The sequence below is a fragment of the Aotus nancymaae genome, unplaced genomic scaffold (assembly GCF_030222135.1).
Source record: "Aotus nancymaae isolate 86718 unplaced genomic scaffold, 86718_ANA_hifiasm-v0.15.2.pri h1tg000040l, whole genome shotgun sequence".
Lineage (NCBI taxonomy): Eukaryota > Metazoa > Chordata > Mammalia > Primates > Aotidae > Aotus > Aotus nancymaae.
Genome location: NW_026988454.1, coordinates 23,607,727 through 23,628,676, shown reverse-complemented (window position 1 = coordinate 23,628,676; position 20,950 = coordinate 23,607,727). Strand labels below are relative to the sequence as shown.

General features: G+C 41.1%; 1 protein-coding gene across 10 annotated transcripts in view; it reads left to right on the top strand.

Annotated features, from left to right (window-relative positions):
- Positions 1-7,054: 7,054 nt before the first annotated feature.
- STX11 (syntaxin 11) overlaps positions 7,055-20,950 on the top strand; it is a 42,648-nt gene continuing 28,752 nt past the window's right edge. For 3 of the 10 annotated variants that reach the window (XR_010336595.1, XR_010336593.1, XR_010336590.1), the window contains exon 1: positions 19,443-19,523. Coding sequence is in view for 1 of the 10 variants with exons in the window: in XM_012474516.3 (XP_012329939.1) it covers positions 8,141-8,213 (73 nt within the window). In the remaining 9 variants the exon portion in view is untranslated. Of the gene's footprint in view, positions 7,289-8,024; positions 8,214-19,442; positions 19,524-20,950 lie in introns of those variants that run through there. The other 7 variants (XR_010336591.1, XR_010336588.1, XR_010336592.1 and 4 more) reach the window with 7 other exon arrangements.

The following is a 20,950-nucleotide window of genomic DNA, read 5'->3' as shown; positions in this document are numbered from 1 at the left end:
CTCACATAAGAATCTCCTCTGATTAGGAAGAATCTCTTCCTAATCAAAAATACACACTGAGGGGAATTTGGGGAAATGTAATTGAGCCCCACATTCACAAGTAATATTTCAGCTTATTTTTGCAAAATTTTAATGAAGTGGACATGGTGATAAAGATATCTGAAAGGGGCCAAGCATGATGGCTCATTCCTCTAATCCCAGCACTTTGAGAAGCCAAGGTAAGATGATCGCTTAAGCCCAGGATTTCAAAACCAGTCTGGGCAACATAGTGAGATCTTGTCTTTACACAAAAATTAAAAAAAAAAAATTATCTGGATGTGATGACATGCACCTGTAGTCCCAGGTACTTGGAGGCTGAGACAGGAGGATTGCTTGAGCCCAGAAGGTCGAGGTTGCAGTGAGCCATGATTGCACCACTGCACTCCAGCCTGGGTGACAGAGTGAGATTCTGTCAGAAAGAAGGAAGGAAGAAATGAAGGAAGGAAGGAAGGAAGCAAGGGAGGGAGGGAAGGAGGGAGGGAGGGAGGGAAAGACAGAGAAAGAAGGAGAGAGAGAAAGAAAGGGGAAAAGGAAAGAAGAAAGAAAGAAAAAGAAAGAAAGAAAAATAAAGAAGAAAGAAAGTCTGAAAACCAACTGGAAAAAACAGCATGCATATCTGGTAGCTTTAGGTCTGGTTTATTGTGGTAACCATGCCCTAGAGGAGTTTCAACTATACTTACTGGAGAATATTATCTGGCTGGATCTCAGCAGAAAACAAGTCTTTCCCAGATGGAATTTTGACAAAAATCTATTAAATGTACACAGATGAGGGCAGAGTGAAGCAAAGCAAGAAGGAAAATTGGGGCATCAGAAGAAGCAACAGTAGGAAGTCTGTTCCCTTCCAGAGCCCCATGCAACCCCATGGTGTGCAGGGACCCTGCTAGTGCCAGAACCTTGGTGTCACCTTGAAAGGGTAGAGAAATGCCCTGACCCAGCCTCATCCTACCCTCTGAACTCCTGCCAAAGCCTTCCAAGTCTCCAAGCAGCAGATCTAATGGCTGAAAATGGACCTAGGAAAACAGAAAATAGCTAGTGCAGGGTGATAGCTAATTCAGCCAAACTTCTTGCTGTTTTACCAAAAGAACCTGAGTTATGACAATAAATAAGCTGATGTAGGGGGTGTATTTCCTGTGAAACTTGCTTTTTTTCACTGAAGCTAAACCATATTCATCATTTTGACAATTACCATTAATTTTCATTTTTTTCTCAAATGGAACATTGCCCTATAAATTATTTTCTTAACAAAGAGTGACTCAACTTTTGATAAAAGTGATGTATGGAAATCTGCCATATTCTCACTCATAAATTACTCACTGTTATTCATAAGTTTTCTCTGTGTTAGTCAACTTCTCTAAGTGTTCTGAGTCACAATAACTCATAGGCAGGCGTTGAAAATACAAGTCAACTATTCTAAAGGTGAAAGTGTACAATGAGTTAATATGGCATTCATGTAATCACATAAGAAAGCCATCAGCTCAACATAGTCAAAGCACTAACTGCACTTAGTTCAAAAAGTTGGTGGACTTAAAACTCATGAAGTCAGTACTATAACAAAACACTCTCCAAGTGCACTCTTGCTCTTAAGAATAAATTTGAAAGGCCGGACCTGTAATCCCAGCACTTTGGGAGGCTGAGGTGGGTGGATTGCTTGAGCTGGTGTTCTAGACCAGCCTGGGCAACATGGTGAAACCTTGTCTCTACAAAGAAAATACAAAAATTAGCCAGGTATGGTGGCATGTACCTGTAGTCCCAGCTATCCAGGAGGCTGGGGTGGGAGGATCACTTGAGCCTGGGAAGTGGAGGTTGCAGTGGGCTAAGATTGTGCCACTGCACTCCAGTCTGGGTGACAGAGAGCAAGACCCTGTCTCCCCCTCTAAAAAAAAAAAAAGTTAAAATGTCCAGTATAGATCTCTGGCTATTTACTTGGAATATATTTGAGCTTCATCCTCCCTTTCCTTCTTTCCTTCCTTCCTTCCTTCCTTCCTTCCTTCCTTCCTTCTTCCTTCTTTGGATAGGATATAAAAACACCTGCTTTTATATCCATTCTTTCACCTCCCTCCCTTCCTCCCTCCCTCCCTTCCTTCCCTTCCTTCCTTCCCTCCCCTCCCCTCTCTCTCTTCCTTCCTTTCTTCCTTCTTTCCATTTTCAAGCACTTTCATGTACACTCGCATTTAGTCCTGAGCAGAGGCATCATTTCCATAACGCAGATAATGAAACTGAGGCCAGAAAGTTTGAATGACTTTCTTGCTCACTCCAGCTTAGAAAGGTACAACCCATGAATCAAAAGCAGGTTACCTGCTTCCAAACTCTCCCTGCTTCAATAAAATACTTTACTATATCTTAAAAAGGCCATTTACCTGCCTGCTGACTGGATAACCTATACATAGTTTCTATGACCTATCTGCCCTAAAAATCTGTCTCTGACTTCACTCCTGTGAATGCCCTGCCTTGCTAAGAGGGATGTGTTAGCAGCCCTTTTTATTTTTAAAAACTTTTCACAAACTTGTTGGCTCCACAGTGGTAAAAAATCAAAACAACCATAAAAAACTCACATGGGAGTGATGACCTCTAAAAGCCACTTTTCAGTTCAAGAGATAAATTGGCTATAGGGACAGAAATTACAAATGCACCTGAAACATGCATCACAAACTCCCAAATCAACTCAAAATTGGAGACCTGCTCAAAGTCTGTGTTTGTCTGTTTAATCTTCCTCAACAAGCACTGGAGAGTGCGGGGTAGAGTGCAAGGTTTTTGCCGACACATATTTTCAAGGACGTCTACTCTCTTGCCACTTTTCCTCTGTTTGCAATGATAATAACAATAGTATTTATTGGGTTCTTACTACCTGCCAAGTGCTCTTCTCAAATCTCTCCACAGTAAACTCACTTAACCTTCATATGGACCTTGTGAGGTAGGTGCCCTTATCTTGATTTTATAAATAAAGGAATAGACAGAGGGAAGTAAAGTAACATGGCCCCGGTGACCCGGCTAGCATTGGCAGAGCCAGGCTCTGACCCAACCTCTGCAGCTTACCACCCGCCAGCAAGGTCTTCTTCAGGTCCTGCGTGAATGTGCTCCTATGAATCTGTGAACTTCTTGCAGAAGAGGAACATTTTGTCCCAGTAGAGTGCCTAGTACTGTGCACACACAGCAAAGTTTATTTGAATAGCTCAATAATAAATGGAGGAAGGAAGGGAGGGAGGGAGGGAGGGAGGGAGGGAGGGAGGGATGGAAGGAAAGGTGAAAGACTGGATATAAAAAAAGAAAAAGAAAAGATTGTTTTAGGGTGGGTGGGAGTAGGAAGAAAAGGTTACAGCAAGAAGCTGTGAATAATGGTAGAATTTCAATCAGCAGAGATACAGAAAAGGAAATTTCAAGAAGAAAATTATGTAAATAAAGTCAGAGAAACTGGAAAGCCCAGAGATATATCCAGGGAACAGCATGTGGCCCAATTATTATGGCTTAGTCTTGGGCTGCATGAAGGGATACAGGGAGATAAGTCTGTTCAGGTCAGTTGAGTTGAGATTGCTGAATACTGCAAATGGTAGGATGAAGAAAACATTGGATAGAAAAATGGAAGCCCCTGGCAGAGTCTGAAGGAAGAGGAAGGAGGATGGCACTCTCAGGATCGTGCATTAGGGAAATTAAAATGGCACTAACACGTGGGGAATTGTACAGCAGGGACTGTCGATCTACAGTGAATGGATCCCTTGGGTCTATGGATGAGTGTTAGGGAGTCTGTGGATACCTGAAGTGTTCACAGAACTTTGTCTAATTCTACTGAGAATATCCATAGCCTCTCATGACTCTCAAAAACTGTGACCTGCCCCTATCAAATGGACTATCCCAAGGCAGGAGTCCGAAAAGAAACCAACATTCCTCATATATGAATATTTTAACATTATAAATCAAGCTAAGAAGCTGTTAAAAATATTCTTCATTCTACCTTGGCAAATATAAACTCACAATGATGCAACTGAGAAATATGTGACTAAAAAATGGAAAAATATTTTTAAATGACTAAATTTAATTACTACTGAGCACGTTTTGAGTGTTAATGGACCATTAATGTTTGATGAATAAAAAAAATATATACAATTCATACATTATGGCCCATTTAGTCCATGTGACTTGTTTTTCTCACATTCATTTAACAAACTATTATGTTGTTATAATAAGATTTTACACAGTTCTGTTCTGTTGACGTAATAATCTAAAGAATTAAAAAATATAGTAATGATATTCAAAACTCACTTTCAATTTACTTTTGAAAAAATACAAATAAATAAATGTAAAAGACTCAAAATATCATATAATAGGTTAACATTATCTATTAAAATTTAAAAAATTAAAATAACAATGAGACCACTACACACCTGTAAGAATGACTAAAATCCAAAGTACTGATGACACCAAAGGCTGGCAAGGATGTGGAGTAACAAGAACTCTCACTCATTGCTGATGGCAATGCAAGATGGCACAGCCATTTTGAACGAAGGTTTGGCAGTTTCTTACAAAATGAAACTTACTGTATGATCCTTGGTATTTACCCAAATGAGTTGAAAACTTATGTTCACACGAAAACCTGCACTCAGATTTTTTGGCAGATTTACTCATGATTGCTAAAACTTGGAAGCAACCAAGACATCCTTTAGTAGGTGAATGGATAAACAAATTGTGGAACAGCCATACAATGAAATATATTCAATGAAAAAAAGAAATCAGCTATCAAGTCACAAAAAAATATTGGGGAACCTTAAACACATATTGTTAAGTGAAGGATGTCAGTTGGAAAAGGCTACGTACTATATGATTCTGACTATATGACATTCCGGAAAAGACAAAATTATGAGTACAGTAACCCACAGGGAAGATTTTAGGACAGTGAAACTATTCAGCACCATACTGTATATGAGTGGATTACACATTTCTATACTATACTAGTCATTACACATTTGTCAAAACCCAATTAGAGAAAAATCACACGCACAGGCATATACAAACTCAATAGAAGGTACAAAGAGTGAGCCCTAATGTAAACTATGGGTTTTAGTTAATAAGAATGTACCAACACTGGCTCATCAATTGTAACAAATGTACCACACTGAAACAAGATGTGATTAAAAGGGGAAACTAATGAATGCAAAGACCGAAATGTTATCCTTTGCTTCATTTGCCATTTGAGAAAATGAAATCTATAATATTCACTAATATGTTATATCATAAAGTAATAATTATAAAATGTCTTTTCATATTAAACAAAGATTAAGACACAGAAGTTTTCTCATCTACCCCTTCGTGTAGATGGGAGAAGATGAGGGTTGATGTGGGAATTCTCTGTACTTTCCGCTTAATTGTTCTTATAAATCAAAAACTGACCTCCCCAAAAGTCTGTCAGTTAAAACAAAGGCAGAATACAAATTATAACTAATGAACATAAACACTTAAAATAAAAATTATTTAAGTAGATCGGAATTTCATTAATTTATTAATTCATGTATTTTGAAGCTATTATTAGATCCATAAGCTTTTAGGATTGTTATCTCTTTCTGATTAATTTACCACATTATCATGAAATGACCTTTTTTATCTCTAGTAATATTTCTAATTTGCTTTCGAATGTACTTTGATGTTAATAGAGCCACTCTAGCCTTTTTTTTTTTTTAATTCGTGTTAACATGCTGTATCTCTTCTCATGAATTTACTTGTGTCTTTATATTTAACAGGTACCTTTTTTGTAGGATCAAAGCCTGGCTCCAAGTAAAGCGCAGGTGATGTCTTGGTGATCTGCAGTGCTGAAGGCAAGTGATAGGACAGCTGAGTCATCATACAGCCTTTAGTAGCACAAGCATCCCTAACATGAAGCACCTGTACCTCCTGAGTTACCACCACGTTTATGTCTCAAAGGAGATACATCAAACACAATATTCCAATTCATTAGCACTAAATATGATCATAAATATTCAACAAAATGTTTTCATTAAATTAAACTCATATTTTGGCTTTTTAGTTTTGTGTGCATTTTAGATTGATGACTCATTAATGAACCATTCAGGACAAATGTATAGTTTAAAAGAGAAAATCAGAACAAGGATGATGAGAGATCCTCAAATGCATGTCTGTTATATTCAAATAATAGTATTCAAATGTATGTCAAATAGATTCAAAATAAAAAGAATCACATAGCTAACAAGTGAAATACGAAACACCCAAATGATCGTTTCTACTTTTAGAATAGACATTCATGGTTTTGTTTCATCAAAACAATGTTAAATCAATGCTGTTTTTATTATTTTTATTATTATTATTATTTTGAGATGGGTCTCATTCTGTTGTTCAGGCTGGAGTTTAGTGGTGCAATCATGGCTCACCACAGCCTTGACCTCCCCAGGCTCAGGTGATCCTCCTACCTCAGCATCCCGAGTAGCTGAGACTACAGGCTTGCACCGTCACACCTGCCTAATTTTTGCTTTTTTTTTTTTTTTTTTTTTTTGCAGAAACAGGGTCTTGCTATGTTGCCCAAGCTGGCCTCAAACTCCTGGACTCAAGCGATCCACTTGTCTCAGCCTCCCAAAGTGTTAGGATTATAGGCATAAGCCACTGTACCCAGTCTATTTTAATATTATTAACTTTATGTTTTTAATGTGCAGATTGGTTTGGATTTTATTGGTTTGCATTTTATTGTTTTTTAAAGTGTCCCATAAGGAATATAGCTTGGTTATATTTAAGTAATACTGTGTTTATATTACATTCAAGAAACACTGTGGTAGAAATAATTTGTCAACACTGGGTGCCGTATTTTTTTTTCTTGTAAAGGGGACCACCCATTAAGTTGCAGAGATGCTGTGCCAGGTCTTTGGAAGAAATAGGTGTGAATAAATTATGTCCAGCACCCACATTTGCATTGTAATCAGTTATGAATTCTGGTTTTCATGGGGACTTTTGTAAATATTTCTTTGTGACTAGGAATAGAGTTGTGGCAAAAGTTCCTGTTTCATAATTCACCTTTCTTCATCACCAACCTGTAGAAAAATAGGGTTTAAAGAAATCAGCTAGAGAAGCCCACTTTCAACACCCTGAGTGATGCAAGGCCATGTTAGACCCTACCAAAGATTACTCCTCACCCTTGGGGCACACAAGGAGAGGAGCGAAGGACTGAGAAGAACATTGTCAGCTTCTGCATGATCTCCTCAGGAAGATCATCATCCACAGAGGCACATATCTCCAGGAAAGACTGTCCTTCAAATTGGTGAGTTCACTGCCCAGACTTCAACCTGTTTACTCTGTCACTTTTGGTCAATTCATTTTTTTAGAGAAAGAATCTCTCTGTCACCCAGAATAGAGTGCAGTGGCACGATCTTGGCCAACTGCAACCTCTGCCTCCTGGGTTCCAGCAATTCTGCCTCAGCCTCCAGAGTAGCTAGGATTACAGGCATGCACCACCACACCCGGTTAATTTTTGTATTGTTAGTAGAGATGGGGTTTTGCTGTGTTTGCCAGGCTGATCTCGAAATCCTGACTTCAAGTGATCTGCCCGCCTTGGCCTCCCAAAGTGCTGGGATTACAGGCGTGAACCACTGCACCCAGCCCAATTCATCATTTGAAACATGCTTGTTGGCCAGGTGCAGTGGCTCACACCTATAATCCCAGAACTTTGGGAGGCCAAGGCAGGTGGATCACCTGAGGCTGGCAGTTCAAGACCATCCTGACCAACATGGAGAAACCCCATCTCTACTAAAAATACAAAATTAGCTGGGCGTGATGGCACATGCCTGCAATCCCAGCTACTCGGGAGGCTGAGGCAGGAGAATCACTTGAACCCAAGAGGCAGAGGTTGTGATGAGCCAAGATCACAGCCATTGCATTCCAGCCTGGGCAATAAAAGCGAAACTCAGTCTCAAAAATAATAATAATAAATAAATAAAATAAAGAAACCACGCTTGTTTTTTTGTGGTGCCAGTATTGTTCTTTCAAATTTTCTTCAGGGTCATGGAATGTTGCTAGCAGGCTGTGGTCCATGAACTCACAGAAACTATAAACCATCCGTGAAGAAGGAATGGGTCCATCTGAAGAGTACCAAAGGGAAAAGTAAGACAAAGACATGGAGGAGCCGCAAGGGGATGAGATGGATGAAGGGGAGGAAGAAGAGAAGAAAGCCAGACCTCAGCCCCAAAGTAAGGCTTTTTGGTGTGGAAGTTTAGAGTTTCTAAATACATGGCACAAATTCATCTAAATGAGCAGAACATGGCTGTACAAATGTTTAATGCATTTGTAAAAATTATACTTGTTGAAAATGAATTATTCACATTCAAAACCAATATTTCAAGGCTTGTGGCTAAACTATTATCTGTAAAAGGCATGGCTTATGTGTTACATTCTGGTTGTGCTTTTCTGTTTCACTTTTATCTGTTCTACAGACGAAGGCAATGGTGCAAAAAGGAGTTTACCAGAAATGAGTATTGAGTAACAGTCTCATCTTAAAATACTTTTGCAACTTCACAGTTGCAGAAAAATTGGTTTCCTTCAAGAGCTATTAAGCAGATCAACTACACTATCTCTAGATCAGATTTTTTAAAAACCCATTCTCCTTCACAGAGAACTTTGTTCTATTTGTATACATTAGAGCAACCAGTACATATCAAACTTCAAGCCTTTTACAAGTAAGTAAATACATCAAAGAAAAGTTTTTACTTAATTGAAATTTGGATTAAAATAAATATGCAATAGTGTCAATTCAGGAATTGTAGGCAGGAACATAATTTATCAAATACCAAAACAATACAATATTTCTCCACATGTTTTCTGCCCCTATTGGTGTATCATGCTTGGAAAAAGAAATAATCTTAGTAAATAACAAGAAATTTGCTTTTCTATGAGAGTTATCTGTTGCATTCTTTTCTCTTTTTAGTATTTTTTCTAAAAATACTAAATAACAGGATTTTTTAAAATCCTGTTTAATAATAGGATTAAAAAAATCATTTGCTTTGGAAAGTCATTATTTTCAGGTTTTTTTGTTTTTGTTTTTGTTTTTTGAGACAAGGTCTCATTCTGTTGCCCAGGCTGGAGTGCAGTGGTGCAATAATGGCTCACTGCAGCCTCGACTTACTGGCCTTAGGTGATTCTCCCACCTCCCCAAGTAGCTGGGACTACAGGAACCAGCCATCATACCTGGCTAATTTCTTTGTATTTTTTTATAGAAATGGGTGTTTGCCATGTTGCCCAAGCTAGCTTTGAACTTCCAGGCTCAAGCAATCTACCCGCTTTTGCCTCCCAAAGTGCTGGGATTACAGGCAAGAGCCACTGCACCCGGCCTTTTCTCTGGTCTCTAGCATTGTTCTTGAATTATTAATGGTGAAGAACCTGAATTTTTGTACTGGACACTAGTATTTGAATCTGAGGTTTTCTGCTTACTGTTGCCTGGACAGTGGACAGGAGGCTATTGAGTTCAGTCTATTCCTCTCTTTCAAATAGGGTTGAGTTGTGCACATCCTATAAATTTGTGATGAGAATTAAATAATATGTAACAATGTGAACATAGTGCTTGGCACACTGTAACCAAACAATAGTATTGGTTATCTTTGATATTGGCATCAGCATTATTAGGTTTATATTTTTTAGTGATCTGGTGTTTGCTAAAAATTGTACATTTCAAACAAGCTTCAAGGGACAGAAACTGTGTTCTCTGGTATATGAGTAATGATGACTTGTTTGCAGCACTGGAACTTTTGCAGATTTCATCACATATCTGGAAGTAATTTAAGATATGCTTATTATATACTGAAATATTTAAAACTTTAACTTATTATATATTGAAATATTTAAAACTTTTAACTATTAACCTGATTTTACTTTGTAAATTCTCATTTATGGGATAAAGAAAATGCGGTATATATACGCACTGGAATCCATTCAGCCATAAAAAGAATGAAACCATGTCATTTGCAGCAAAATGGATGGAACTGAAGGTTACTATGCGAAGTACAATAAGCCAGACACAGACAAATTTCACAAGTTCTTACTCATGGGAGCTTAAAAGTTAATTTCATCAAGGTAGAGTAGAATGGTAGATACCAGATGCTGGGAACGTTGTGTGAGTGGAAAAGCAATGAAGAGCGTCTGGTCAAAGGGTACTAAAAACATAGTTGGATAAAAGAAATAAGTTCTAATGTTCTATAGCAGTTCTACTGTTCTATAGTTGCTAACTATACACTACAATTAGCAACAATGTAGTGTATATTTCAAATTAGCTAAAATAGGGAACTTGAAATGTTCCCAACATGTGGAAATGATAAATACTCAAGGTGAGGGATACTCCAAATACCTGGACTTGATTCTTATACCTTCTATGCATGCAACAAAATATCATATGTATCCCATAAATATGTAAAATATTATGTACCAATTTAAAACACAAAAGTTTCTCATTTATATGTTTCCATAAATTACATTTTATGTAGAGAAGCTATCTGCAAAAAGATTGCCTGTGAATCTGGTAATATATTTCTAGTCTGCGTGTACTGGCGAACAATTTATGTGACATACAGTCTGCTTTCTTCATAAAGCTAACAAGTGGATTGAAGTAATGATATGATAATATCACTAGAGAACATTTCTGTCAGGATCGTAGTTATAAAATTTTCAGAGATGGGATTTGGAGACTATGCTTTTGCTACTAATTAAGGATACTGTATTAGTTAAAGTCCCAAAGGGAAACGGATGGCATATTCAAATTAGGATAATTCAAGCATAGGTTTTAAATAAGTGGTCTATTTTAAAGATATGGACAGGGTGGAGGGCAGCTGTAACGGAACCTGTGACTGAGAATCACAAGTAGGGAAAGGTATCCGACACCGGGAAGGGAGACAGAGACATGTAAAGGAGCCCACCTTAGAGGAACTGGGACCTTTTGTTGAAGGGCACATACATACTTCTATTTGGAATACATTTCCTGCTCATTCCCTGCCCCTGCCCTCCTACCAGAGCTTTGCTACTGGCAGGAAACCTATAGGGCACAGGCAGCTGTCAGATCAGACTCCCAAGTCAGAGAACAGGTGGGAGGGAGGTGGAAAGTGGATCTGGAGGGGCAAAAGGAAATTTCTGCGCACATGCTGATGCTATATAAATCTAGAATTTGTTCTTGTTATTATATTCACTGATGGTAACAGGTGTTTACAAATCAGAGTGGTAGTTTAAAAAACATGCATTAGACAAGATCCTTATAGGAATTAAATTTTAAGCTCTTTTTAAATAATAGGGAAAAGACCCTAGCTTAAAATCTATGCTCTGTAAGAAAAAACATCTTTTCTAACTACTAACATATGAGAGCTAGAGAGATATTCCTAGGTCTTGTTATGTCTGGGTGCCTCCCTCTAATAGGCTATACCAGGGCCCTCATCTCAGTGCTTACTTTGGCCAGTCATTAACTCATCTTTCAACGAATATTTCTTGAGTGTTTCTAATGTGCTAGGTATTGTGCTAGGTATTTTGCTAGGCTTTAGGTAAAAAGGAGTAAGTGAAACAGACATAATTCCTGCCTTCTTGAAACTTGTGGTTTAGTAGGTGAGTTGAATGATATAGACAAAGCTTTAACCAGTTTTGTAAGTCTGCATTCATAGACGTATTAAAGAGCAACAGAAACACATGACCAAGGAGTGTTCAAATACAATATTTAATCATGAAAATTAGAGAGTTCACAGAGCAGCTGTTGGGGTACAAAAAAGCCACAGACTTTTTAGCAGCATGTTTTCTCTCTCCTGAAAGAAAGATCTTAAATTTAAAGCTGGCCATTTCTGGAAAAGCTTATCCAAATAGTATTTGTAAGATGAGGCAGAGGTGCTACCAGAATCTAGAAAGAGCTGTTCAATATAGAAGCCAAATATTAATAATTGCCTGCAATAATGGAAATGTTCCATCCTGCACTTTCCAAAATAGTAAACCCTAGTTATGGTGGCTATGAAGTACTTGAAATGTTGCTAATGTGGCTGAGGAACTGAATTTTAAATTTTATTTAATTTTAATTAATTGAGATTGAATTAGCCACATGTGGCTATAGTAAAGTACAGTGAAAATCTAGAACAAAATGTTCTAGCGGAGACTTGCTGAGCACAAGTTGCTTAATTTAACCTCATTTCCCTTTTTGACAGTGTTAACAACAGGGTCAACAATTTACTCAGACAGTATCACGTGTCCTGCAGGGCATGAAATGGAAATCAAAGATAGCCTAAGAAAAATAAGTGTTGTCAAGGAGGTGGAGACATTGGAACTCTTTGCAAATATAAATGTAAAATGGCACAGCTGTTGTGGAAAATGGTATGATAAATTTATAAAAAATTAAACGTAGAATTACCATATGACCCAGCAATTCCATTTCTGGTTATATACCACCCCCCCAAAAAATGAAAGCAGAGACTCAAAGAGATATTTGTACACTTACATTCATAGCAGCATTAATTACAATAGCCACAGGGTGAAAGTAACCCAAGTGTCCATTGACAGGTGAATGGAAAAACAAAATCTGGTCTATACATACAATGAGATATTACTCGACCTTGAAAAGGAAGGAAATTGTGACACATGCTACATACAGCATGGAGAAATATGAAAGACATAATGCCAAGTGAAATATGCCAGTCACAGAAGAAGAAATATCGTATGATTCCACTTATATGAGGTACTTAGAGCAGTCAAATTCATTGAGGTAGAAAGTAAAATGGTGGAATCTAGCCATTTCATTACTGGGTATATATCCAAAGGAAATGAAATCAATGTGACGAGATTTCTGCATGTCCACGTTCATTGCAGCATTTCACAATAGCCAAGATACAGAATAAATATAAGGGTTCAATAGTGGCCGAATGGATAAAGAGATGTGGTATATATACACAATGGGGTACTTTCAGCCTTACAAAAGAAGGAAATCCTTTCATTGTGACAACATGAATGAACCTGGAGGACATTATATTAAGCAAAATAAGCCAGACACAGAAAAACAAATACCACATTACAACACTTACGTGTGGATCTAAAAACGTTGAACTCATAGAAGTAGAAGGAGAATGGTGGTTATCAAAGACTGAGTTAGAGAGATGTTAGTAAAGAAAAAAAAAGTAAAATGGTGGTTGCTAAAGGTGAGTGGGAGGAGAGACCAGGGAGTTAGTGTTTAATGGGTGCAAAGTTTTAGTTGGGAGGATAAAAACGTTAGGGATGGTGGTGATGGTTATACCACAGTGTGAATGTATCTGTATTTAATGCCACTGTACACTTTACAATGGTTCTAATGGTAAATTTATGTTGTAAACATTTTATCACAACAATACAAGAAGTTTAGACATGTTCTCTGTTGTCAAAGAGTTATCAAACTAATATGAAAAAGAGAAATGGTAGCTGGTGGTTATTACATGGTCATTACATGGTGCAGGGATTTGGAATGACCATTTGACTGAGGGCCATGGAGGAGTTGCACCTCAGAAGGGTGGCTGCCACAGGGGACCTTCCAACCCTGGCATTCAGTGGTTTTATGAGCTCTGTAAATTAGGAATGGCAATAGTGTGCAGGAAGATGGCTGCGGCTGACAGATCTCCATGCAACAGCCACACCCCCCTCCCAGTGCCTGGTTCTGTTTTATCTGAGCCTCACCCTAAGGACCTTATCGGTCATCATCTCTGAAAAACTCCAGACTGGAGGGGTGAGACAAGGTCTCCAGAGAAATTCATAAAACAGAATAACCTGGGGATTCAGCTGGGTGTGGGCAGATCAATTGTGGAAGAGAATTTAGATTGGTCATGCTCTAAACTCTGTCATCAACATCTGCATCCCATCAAAATCCCAGTCTCAAACATCACACTCTGATATCTATCTTGCTTTTGTTTTTAATTTTGATATCTATCTTGCTTTTGTTTTTAATTTTTAATTTTTTTGAGATGGAGTCTCCTTCTGTGGCCCAGGCTGGAATGCAGTGGTGCAATCGTGGCTCACTGCAACCTCCACCTCCTGGGTTCAAGCGATTCTCCTGCCTCAGCCTCCCAAGTAACTGGGATTACAGGCACCTGCCACCACACCCAGCTAATTTTTGTATTTTTGGTGGAGACAAGGTTGTCTGCCATGTTGGTCAGATTGGTCTTGAATGCCTGACCTCAGGTGATCCACCCACCTTGGCCTCCCAAAGTTCCGGGATTACAGGCGTGAGCCACGGCACCTGGTCCCAACTATCTTGCAGTATTTTTCCACTGAATCTCTCTAACGCCTAACTGTGACCATTTCTTGATCCCCTGGAAATTCCAATCCATTGACCCCCTAACACCTTTTCTCTTCTCCTCAACACTGTCATTCACGTCCTCTCTTCTCCCCCCGCCTGGCTTAGATGCCATGGTCGTTCACTATCATCATTCTCTTGCGTATATCCCCAATCCCCTTGTTGTTCTCTCTTCCTTCATATTTACCTGGCAACTCCAAACTTTGCTTACATCTAACCCTCTGCCTAGTTTTATCTGTACCCAAGTAGGTAAATGAAGCTGGCAAGAACACACAGCTACACCTACTGGCCTCGCTTTATATTCATGAGCTCTGACCTCAAATAGGCTCTTCCTGCTCCCCAACAATCCAACTGTATTTCCAAGTCCATTGACTTTCTCACTGTTCTAGATGACTTCATATTTCTTCTCTCTCCCCAAACTTCCTCCACACTCCTCACTCTTAGCAGATGACCTTGCTTTGTATTTCATCAATAAAATATGTTCTTTCTTCCATTTACCAGCATCTCTGCCATAGTTTCCAAGTAGCTAAGACAACCGGCATGCACCATCAAACCCGGCTTATTCTTTGATTTTTAGTAAAGATGAGATCTCCCTATGTTGTCCAGGTTGGTCTCCAACTCCCGGGCTCAAGTGATCCTCCTACCTTGGCCTCCCAAAGTGCTGGGGCAAGCCACCATGCTCAGCTATTAACATTTGAATCCATGAGGAAGACCGCCTGAAAAAGTAAATTGCAGATGGGGAGGGAGGTGGAAGATTGCCGGGGATTAAGAGTGGCATTTGGGCACCTTCGGTTTGGCGTTCTCTCCAGTTACCAGGGGTGAACTCTTTCTTCTATTTAACCCCAAATTTCCATTTGTGCATTGAATCGCACACCTGCTCATCTATCTACTCAAGAACATTGCTCCAACACGTAACCCATTTCTCTCCTGTATCATCCTTCTTTCCTTTCAGTTTGGTTCATGTCTGTGAGCATACAAACGTGTAGCTTCTACTTTTAAAAAAAAAACTGCTTTGACTATATGGTTCCTTCCAAGTTCTATTCCATTTCTTTGTCTTCATCTGCCATTTTTATTCTTTCTGGGGTCACCTCAAACAGGCTTTGGTCATCCCACCACTAAAACTCTTCTTACCAAGTTCACCACTGACCTTTCTGTGGCCAAGCCCATTGCTCAGTTTTCAGTCCTAATTTTACACACACTGTAGCAGCATTTGACAGTTAATCATTCTTTCTTGCAACATTCTTTTCATTTGGCTTCTGGAACATGTTCTCTCTTGGTTTATCTATCTCAGAAATCAGACCTTCTCGATCTCTTTTTTTTTATTCTTTATCTTCTTAACCTCTGAACTTTGGAGCATGCCAGGACTCAGACTTCAGACATCCTCATTCTGTCTGCACACCATCTATATGCTAAAGACCTCCAGATGTATACCACTATCCCAGACTCACCTAACCAACTGCCTTCGTGACAACTTGACAACTCCAAACTGAAGGAGTCCAAAATGCTACTCTTAATCTCCAGCAATCTTCCTCTTTCTTCCCCATCCACAATTTACTTTTTCAGGAAGTCTTCCCCATGGATTCAAAGGTTAATCTCAGCTGAGCATGGTAGCTGACACCTGTTCACCCAGAAGTTTGGGAGGCCAAGGTGGGAGGATCACTTGAGCTGAGGAGTTGGAGACCAGCTTGAGCTAAAAAAAAAATTCACTGAGTGTGGTAGTGCATGCCTGTAGTCCCAGCTACTCAGGGAGCTGAGGCAGGAGGATCACTTGAGCAGGGGAGGTCAAGGCTGCAGGGAGCCATGATCATGCCACTGCATTGCAGCCCGGGCAACAGAGTGAGACCCTGCCTCAAAAAAAAAATGTCATCAGCAAGTACCTTCACAGACACACCCAGGATAATGTTTTACCAAATAATATTTGACACATCAAATTAAGCATCACAGCTTCCTAACTCGTTGGCCTGTTTTAATCTTTATCCTTTAATCTATCCTGAACAAAATGGTGGATTAAAAAAAACAACCAACCACATCATTTAGCTTCTCTGCTAAACATTCTTCAGTCTTCCTATCTCAATTAATGTAAAAAAAATTTTTTTTGAGACAGAGTCTCACTCTATCACCAGGCTGGAGTGCAGTGGTGCGCTCTCAGCTCACTGCAATCTCCGCCTCCGAGGTTCAAGCGATTCTCCTGCCTCAGCCTCCCGAGTAGCTGGGACTACAGGTGTGCAACACCACACCCAGCTAATATTTGTATTTTTAGTAGAGACGGGGTTTCAGTATGTTGGCCAGGCTGGTCTCAAGCTCCTGACCTTGTGATCTGCCCGCCCCAGTCTCCCAAAGTGCTGGGATTACAGGCATGAGCCGCTGTGCCCAGCCTTCGATGTAAAATTTAAAGACTATCATGACTACCAATGCCGTACACGCTCTATTCCGCACTCCTAGCCCCACCATCACTCTTACTGAACTCTGTTTTGCCCACCCTGATATTTCTCCCAGAAGCCAAGCATGCTCCTGCCTTGGGGCCTTTACATCCACTGATCCCTAGGCTTGAAATGATCTTAATCCCAATAGCTGCATTATTTCCTCCCTCAGTGATTCTCTCATCTTACAGGGCTTTGCAATACACATATTTTAAAAAATATAACACACCTTATCCCTCTTATCTTTCTTTTATAATAAACTGTATTTTTTTCTTTTTCTTTTCTTTTCTTTTTTTTTTTGAGATGGAGAGTCTTGCTCTGTTGCCCAGGCTGGAGTGCAGTAGCACGATCTCGGCTCACTGCAACCTCTGCCTCCCGGGTTTAAGCAATTCTCTGCCTCGGCCTTTTGAGTAGCTGGGATTACAGGCACCCACTACCACGCCCAGGTAATTTTTTTGTATTTTCAGTAGAGATGGGTTTCATCATATTGGCCAGACTGGTCTTGAACTCCTGACCTCATGATCCACTCACCTCAGCCTCTCAAAGTGCTGGGATTACAGGCGTAAGCCACCGCGCCCAGCCAATAAATTGTATTTTTTTAGAACAGTTTTCGATTTACAGAAAAATTGCAAAGGTAGTACAGAGTTGCCATAAATTCCATTTCAGATTTTTCTATGATTAGCATCTTACATTACATTCCTCAAAACTAATTTAATCAACCTTGATTCTTATTACTAATGAAAGTCCATACTTTATTTAGATTTCCTTAGCTTTTCCCCAAGTCCTTTTTCTGTCCCAGGATCCCATCCAGGATGCCACATTACATTTAGTTTTCACATCCTCCTTAGCTTCTTTTAGGCTGCGGCAGTTTTTCAGACTTTCCTTATTTTATTTTTAATTTTTGTAGAGACAGGGTCTCGCTTTGTTGGCCAGACCAGGTCTTGAACTCCTGGCCTCAAGCAGTCCTCTCGCTTCAGCCTCCCACAGTGCTGGGATTACAGGCGTGAACCACCACGTCTGGACTGTACTTTCCTTACTTTTGATAACCTGACAACTTCAAGGAATATGGTCAGGTATTTTGTAGGATGTTCCACTATTGAAATTTGTTTGGTATTTTTCTCATTATGAGATAGTGGTTATGGGTTTTGGGGAGGAAGACCACAGAGGTAATAGGCCACATTCATCACATTATATTAACTACATGTCATCAATATGATTCATGATTGTTGACGTTGACTTAGAACATCTGGCTGGCGTAGTGTCTGTCAGCTTTCTCCATTGTAAAGCTACTCTTTTCCCCTTTCCATATCATACTATTTTGGAGGAAGTCACTGTGCACAGCCTAGGGTAGATGATCTACATAAATTATTTGGAATTATTCTGTGTAGGATATTTGTCTCCTCTCTGCCTTTTATTTATTTATTCAATTATTTATTTATATCAGTGTAGATTCATAGATTTTTTTACTTTGGCTTTTAATCCAATAAGGCTTTGTTTAGTTTACTTCGTTGCTTAAATGGTTCCATCTTTGGCAACTGGGAGCTCTTTCAAGTAGTTCCTGTGTTTAAACATTCTCCCATCAAGGCATGATTCGTTTTTTATTTTTATTTTTCCTTCTCATTCTTTTGCCCAGGCTGAAGTGCAGTGGCAGGATCTAGGCTCACTGCATCCTTGACCTCCTGGGCTCAAGTGATCCTCCCACCTTAACCTCGCGAGTAGCTGGGACCACAGAGGCATGCCACCACGCTCGGATAATTTTCGTATTTTTTGTAAAGATGGGCTTTCACCACATTGTTCAGACTGGTCTCAAACTCCTGGGCTCAAGCGATCCTCCCACCTCAGCCTCCCAAAGTGTTAGGATTACGGGCGTGAGCCACAGCGCCTGGTCCGATTTCCTTTTTTGAATATCACTTACTTACTTTTCAGCCTCAGCTTTGTTTTTCAAGGTGCTTACCACCACCTGGCACAATCCACACTTTTTGTTTATCTCTCCCCATTAAAGTGCGGGGAACTGGAGGGGGGTCTTGGCAGTATTTTTGAGAGCGGTGGTATCCTGGGCACACAAGGAGACGCTCAGTTGATATCCAGGGAATGATGAGCCCGGCGGGTTCTGAGGCCGACTGGAGAGGGGTTGGCCGCAGGGTTCTGGGAAGGCGGTGCTCGGCCGCTGTGTGACCGCAGGCTCCTTGCCCGCCTCCTGGAGGGTCCAGCGGGTGCAGGACCTGCCGCAGCCTCGGCAGCCACACCCACGCTCAGAGACCGCTTTCACCGTTCTCGCCGCGGAAACGCACCGGACGGCAAATGTCATCAGCGCAGCGGGGATTCCCAGGGAAAGTCCACCGCGCTCGCTGTCCTGGGAACCAGAGGATGAGCGGAGGAAGTGCCTCTGGCAGCAAACCTCCCACTCCCCGCGAGGGTCCGCTCGGCCCGCGGGAACTCCCCGAGGCGCACGGGAGGTGCTGGAGCGCGTCCCCGGCTCCGGGCGGTCCCGAGCGCAGGGACTCCGGGCGGGGCGGGAACCCGCGCTCTGCGAGCCGCTGCGCCCCAGTGCTGTCATCCCGGGGCGGGGCCTTGTCCCCAGCTGTAGTCGCTTCCTAAGCGGCGAGGGCAGAGCCGGCGGCGCCCAGATGCGGCCGCGGCGGCGCGGAGCTCGGGCTGCAGTGGAGGAGCCCAGCCTCGGCCGCAGGGGGCGCGGGAGGCGCCGGGAGCGGAGCCGCCGAGAGTCGCGCAACAGGTTTCCTTCCCCAACGCGGCGCCCACGGGGGACGCGCGCCCGGCTGGGAGAGGGGCTTCTCGGTTCGAACTCGCTCCGGGTACTGGTTTGTTTTTCTCTCCCTGAGCCCCCCGTTTGTCTTCCTAGTCCAGGTGCGCGGAGAGTGCGGGGAGGTGGGCAGGCCGGGGCGGGGACACTGTCTGGGCTCCGGATCCGCGGCGGGGCCTTAGTGGGTTTTGGTGCAGGACCTCACGCCACCTCTGGGCACCTTCGAGAACACGGCATTGGGTTTCTCATATAAAGCGGAATGATATTTTTTGAATTACTTTTAATTTCAGAGGCCAAGGGACTGAGGATTTAGCGCTTCAAAGGAATTATTTTAGGGATACCCGTTGGTAGTCTGCCTTTATGATGCGTCCACCCAAGACTACTTTTAAGTTGAAAGGCTGAAGTGTTTGTTATCACCTCTTCATTTCCTATTAGGGTGACTGTGTCAAAAACACCAGAATGGGTACTTCTTGACTTGAACTTGGCACTGTCATCCAGAATCCGGGAAAGACCAAGAAATTGTTAGAGCCTTGGAGCAGTCCCTTCGAAGCCCACATAAGACTTTGTTTTAGAAAAATGGAGAGGAGAGGTAGTGGCAATTCTGCGAGAACCACGCTGTCCAAGAGGGAATTCTGCCTTTTTCTAGACTCCGCTGACACCAGCTGAGATCTGTATTACTTCCTGTGGTTCTCACGCACTTGTTTCATCCGTTTCTCAGCAAAGGGAGGAGTTGTTATTTACGGGTATCCAAAAATGAGTCACACGGCTGCTCTCTTAATTGTGAGACTTTGTTAATGAACTTTTGAAAAGCCAGGCTTGCTCTGTCTGTATTTAAAATGAGGCTCTAGATGTGAAATGCCTGCCCTGCTAACTTGGGGCAGTGGTATGGGAAGTGACGATTTGAGTTTTCAGTTTCCTAAGGCGCCTGATGTTACAATATGCCAGTAAAGGCCACTGGGCTGATCTAAGATAACCATTAAAATCATGTGCTTTGCCACAGAAGCCCAAGGGAAAATTAATTTCAGCATCTAGTGACCATTTTGTTATCATTTTCACTGCGTGGTAGAAATGTATCATTTAATGTGGTGACTGTAACTAACTCTCTGAAATCAAAATATTTCTGACAGTTTGTATTTACTAAATTGATGCTAAAACCACATGACGATTTTTGAAGTGGGTAGGTCCCAGCAGGAGCAGAGAAATTTAAAAGTTGAAACTCACAGGTCCCTTTGTAGTGGGTAGCAGCGATTAGGCAGGGTCTGCACACGCTCTCAGCATGATAGACAAGGGAGCACCATCTCTACTGGAGCTGAGTTGAGCTGAGTTGAGCCCCAAACAACAGTTACCAGGCACCTTCTCTGTGCCAGCCTCTTCTCTGAACCTTGCTTGTACAACCAGGAATAAAAGGATCCTGCCGACAAAGTGCTAGGGTAAATCTACACCTAGAGGGAAGTTTCCGTCGCAGTATAACTCAGTAAG